Raw genomic sequence first — 5,178 nt, forward strand, 5'->3', positions numbered from 1 at the left:
CACACAAACACACACACAAACACACAGACGCACACACAAACACACACAAACAAAGAAACACAGACACTGAAACGAGAGACAGACAGACAGACAGACAGACAGACAGACAGACAGACAGACACTGACAGACAGACAGACAGACAGACAGACACTGACAGACAGATAGACAGACGGACAGACAGACAGACAGACAGACAGACAGACACTGACAGACAGACAGACAGACAGACAGACAGACAGACACTGACAGACAGACAGACAGACAGACAGACAGACAGACACTGACAGACAGATAGACAGACGGACAGACAGACAGACAGACAGACAGACAGACAGACACTGACAGACAGACAGACAGACAGACAGACAGACACTGACAGACAGACAGACAGACAGACAGACAGACAGACAGACAGACAGACACAACACAGATCAGTAAGACACCGACTCCCACCCAAACTTACCACTGAGAGGGATCCGAGTTAATGGTCGTTCGTCTTCAGGGAGAAGAACAGGAAAACGGGCTACAGGAGAAGAAAAGCAGAGTTACTCCTCCAGCCGGTCTGGTTGATAACACATCATGCTCTCCAGACCAGAAGGGGATCTTACAAAACCTAGAGACCAGATTAAGCAGATTTCCCAGTTATCCGGGATGACTTAAGCCTGACTCGGCACCTAAGTTACCGTGTGTGCAGCTAGCCTGCTCCTGACCACGCTAACACAACGGGATTCATTATTCATTTAGTCCTCCTGCTGCCTTTTCTGTCCCCTCAGCAGTGCTTTTACCTTATTGTCCCTCACTCATCACTGTTTACTGTAGTCTCGGGTCGGGGGGGGGGGGTCTCCCTCTCCATTCGGTGTTGGATGCACTGGCATCTTTTTATTTAGAAGGCACTATTAGGACTTCTTCCTCCTGATCTGAACACTTCCCGGGATCATCCCGGACAGATCAAGGACAGATCACCTGCTCACTGGATCTGGTTCTATTGACAGTCCCTAAAGCCCACACTGACTTTGGAGAAAAAAGGCTTTTATTATTGTGTATATTTTAATTTTGCAGCCCCATCTGCATGGAATCAGCTTCAAAATGAACTCCAGTTGAAGGAGTTGGTCTCACTTTATTCTTTTAAAGGTTTTTTAAAGGACCAGTCTGCAGAAAGGCAGTCTGGCTGTTCCTTGTTCTAAATTGATTTAGGACCCAGGTTTTTTATGATGACGATGTTTTTTTGTTTTGTTTTTAAGATTATTTTTTGGGGCACTTTAGGCCTTTATTTGATAGGACAGTTGAGGATATGAAAGGGGAGAGAGAGGGGGAGTGACATGCAGCAAAGGGCCACAGGCCGGATTCGAACCCGGGCCGGCTGCGTCGAGGAGTAAACCTCTATACATGGGCACTAGAGTGCGGATCGGGCCGGATTTTTCTGTCCGAGCCCGACCCGCGCCCGACACAGTTAAAATCGCATTTGTTTCTCATACTAATGACACATGAACGTTTGTTTGTGTGGAAAGCTTTTATTAAGCAAGTGTAGGAAGGCATTCGCCCTGCCACATGTAGCTTAATACGCACGTCTTTCGTTGTCACAGCTAGTTTAACAAATTTCCGCATACAGGAAGACGGATGTTAGGGTAATATTTGACATTTATTTTAATCCAAAAACGAACATTTGCATCAGGTGAAACAGGCCCATTGGTTACCTACATAATAAGCTGTTTTAAATTCAAAATGTTCATCGCCTTATCGCGCTGATGTGACCGAGCCCGACCCGAACCCGAGCAGTCGTTCTAAAAATCTGTTCGAACCCGGCCCGACCCGTCGGGTCCCGTCGGGCTCGGGTCGGGTATCCATCCTCTAATGGGCACATGCTCTACCAACTGAGCTATCTGGGTGCCCAGATGACGTTGTGTTTTGAATATGAGTGAAAGTGTGTTTATGTATGTACCTGGAAGTGTCTCTGAGTCTATTTGAAACTCTTGTAAAATATATTTTTAATCTCAATGAGTTTTTTTTAACCTGATTAAACAAAGATTTTAATGAATTAATGAATGAATGAAAGTTCTCAGCCAGAAGGACCCCTCGGCTGAAAAAGAGACACCTTACTATATATATATATATATATATATCTTATAAAATTAACTTGAATATTAAAATGGGCTTACAATTACATGTAGGGCGGTCTATAGCCTTTACACATTTTTATGATGCATACAGTACCGAGCTTTTAAAATGCTCATTGTTGATTTATTCATATATATACATCTTGTTTTAATGTTAAAATGTGGCACAGTGATTCCTAACTTACAGCTAGTAAGCCTATCATCAATGCTGTGAACGTCAATTTAAAAAAAGATTAATCTTTCCAAATAACATGTTGGATTCACCATAATGGTTTATTTTTTAGACGTGTGTATATATTTACCTTATGGTCTCCCATGCAGACATTAGGACCCACTGTGTTGTAAACGACTCTCTTCTCTCCGTCATCTCCCTGAAAAGAAGAATTCACTTTATTAAGGAAATAAAACGAGGCCTTCGACGTGAAAGCTTATGTCTGTAAAGTCTTTTAAATAAATGAAGGAATCAGTTTTGAGTGATTTGAATCTGTTCAGCGGCGGAGTGGGACAAAAACATCTACATGGAGATTTAGTAGACCACCGGCCCCCTATTATGTGGTGTCACGAATATTTGGAGTAACTTGTGATAAAATCACAACAAACGCCTCTTAATATTTGAATGAATCTATTATTCCCATCAAACCATGTAAAAATGTCTAAAAAATGGATTTGTGCAAAGTCCCTCATTAACTGTTCCCTAAAACCCTCAATGAGCCAGGACCTTGTGTATTCAACCGTGAATAACTATTTTTAAAAAACAATATCCTGGCACTGGTCAATTCATACGCTCAGATATGACTTTCATTCATAAAATGTAAAGATTTTCTTTTAAACGGAAGAAGAGACTCACACACAAACTGTCTGTTCACGTTGCCGAAAGACTGCAAATGTTACAAAGAAAAAAGAGGTGTTTGATGGCTTTACGTCATAGGCCGACCAGGGCTAGGGTATTTGGGGAGGGGTCGCTCAGTGATCCCCCGTTATATCAGACAATCCCAGACATAGCTGTAGCCGTTGGTGCTTTCTGATTAGCATGTGTACTGAAAGAAGAGGCTGGTGAGCTGAGCAGCGGCTGCCCACCACGCCACTGGTTGGTGTTAATAAGAACGTCCAACTTTCATCAGACTGGCCCTCGAAACACTACCGGCCCACTGGGAAAAATCCAGACTCTCCCAATTGTAACTCCGCCTCTGACTGTTATTATAACGTGCCGTGCGAGAGCCTGAACCTTGACTGTCCTAAATTTTGTACTACATTAAAAGCTGTGAAATTGTACCACGTGGTTGCGATGAGAGTGCCAAAGCGATAAAACAACAACAAGAACAACTACCTTCTGACAGTTAATCGTTAAATCTTTGCAGCTCTCGAAGGCTGCAGCGGGATGTTTTGGTCAAACTAAGAATGTTGTGTATGTCTGATTGTTTCTTATTCCTGGTGAAGATAAGAGGAAATCTCTGACATACTTACAGAAACGAGTGTGTGGGCTCCACGTGTGCGTGTGGGCTGCATGTGTGTGTGTTGCTTGGGGGTGTGTGTCTGTGTGTGTGTGTGTGTGTTGCACGTGTGTGTGTACTGTGTGCATCTAAAATGTATCAATGTTGACATTTACAGAACTTATTTCAATGGCCCATTTTTTGGGAAAAAAAGTAGTCGATGCTTCATTTTGACAGAAGAGACACCATCTAATAACACAACCTTCAGTTAGCTTTTAAGATAAATAAAACAAATAAACTCTCTAGCTATGTGAGAATGTGAATACTGTTGAAAGGTCCACTAGAAACCTCGCTTCAAACGTAAAATTAAACCTAAAATGCCAAAGTTACCCTTTAAAAGCTATAGAGTTTATTCTGCACGTAGTGAGTAAGTGCAAAGACAGCTAACACGCAGACAGTTTTTAATTTCAGCTTTCAACTAGTGCCCGTTCAAAACGTGCCTGTGGGGCCTCCTGTGTTGCTGCTTGCGGCTTTTTTCAGAACCATTGCACCCAAAATAAATACTACTAACTACAACTAGCATTTTTTTACAGCTTCCTCATTTGGTCCAAACCAAATTGCAGGTGAGAAAGGTGCCTCAAAAGACCAAATTTTGCCAACAAATATGCCCAACCAGACAAATGACACAAAACCAACCTTAACAATGAACCCTGATCGTAGCATGTCGTGCTACGCAGTAGGTCCGGTATCTCCACGTATCTACGTACGAAGCCACTGTGTTGATTTAATGCAGAAGCATAAACCAGGCTTAAGATCTGGCTACACCACAGATGCATTCTGGGATAGGAGGGAAAAGAAACCTCGGGGTTGACCAATGACAATCTTCTTGGGCGGCGCTGAGCAATCGGACGTGAGAAGGTGGAACGTTTGCATCCCGAAAAGAAACCTGGCACATCCAACATTAAATGTAGTTAACACAGATTTTAACTTCAGCTTTCAACTAGTGCCCGTTCAAAACGTGCCTGTGTGGCCTCCTGTGTTGCTGCTTGCGGCTTTTCTCAGAACCATTACACCCAAAAATAACTTTAACTAGCGTTTTCACACCTTCCTCATTTGGTCCGGATCAAATGAGGAAGGTGAGAAATGTGCCTCGGACAACGGTCGGGATCAAAAGACCAAATTTTGCCAACGAATCTGCCCAACCTTCACGTGTAACCCTGATCGTGGCATTCGACTGACCCTGTGGATGAAATCCTGGGCGCTGTGGGACATGAGGATCCGATCACACCAGGCGGGACAGCGAGTGTTCATGTACTGGATCGGTTTAGTGTAGTCTTCACTGTAGGGGTAGCTGAGAGGAAGAGAGGGAAGAAAGGATTTAAAAATAAAAACAGCGGGAGGAGTTAATAGGCTACGTTCACACTTGGCGTCTTTTTTGACAAGAAAGAGTTGACTAGGAAGATTTTGTAGTAAAGAAAAAGAGAAAAGAGCGTGATTTGTTGCTATAAAAACAGCTGCTGCTACAGTATCGCAGAGCGCTATGTGGAGAGGGGCTAACATTAGATAAAACAAAGTGGTGGAGCAAGCAATAGAACAGAGAGAGAGAGAGAAAGAGAGAGAGAGAGAGAGAGAG

General features: G+C 43.2%; 1 protein-coding gene across 1 annotated transcript in view; it reads right to left on the reverse strand.

Annotated features, from left to right (window-relative positions):
- Positions 1 to 5,178, reverse strand: part of inpp5l (inositol polyphosphate-5-phosphatase L) — a 37,450-nt gene that overhangs the window by 1,421 nt on the left and 30,851 nt on the right. Inside the window, exons 13-15 of the mRNA XM_034870902.1 lie at positions 4,785 to 4,896; positions 2,418 to 2,486; positions 465 to 524 (exon numbers count right to left, since the gene is read on the reverse strand). Coding sequence (XP_034726793.1) covers positions 483 to 524; positions 2,418 to 2,486; positions 4,785 to 4,896 — 223 coding nt within the window. The 3' untranslated portion in view covers positions 465 to 482. The remainder of the gene's footprint in view (positions 1 to 464; positions 525 to 2,417; positions 2,487 to 4,784; positions 4,897 to 5,178) is intronic.

This window comes from Etheostoma cragini, chromosome 5, assembly GCF_013103735.1.
Source record: "Etheostoma cragini isolate CJK2018 chromosome 5, CSU_Ecrag_1.0, whole genome shotgun sequence".
Classification (NCBI taxonomy): Eukaryota; Metazoa; Chordata; class Actinopteri; order Perciformes; family Percidae; genus Etheostoma; species Etheostoma cragini.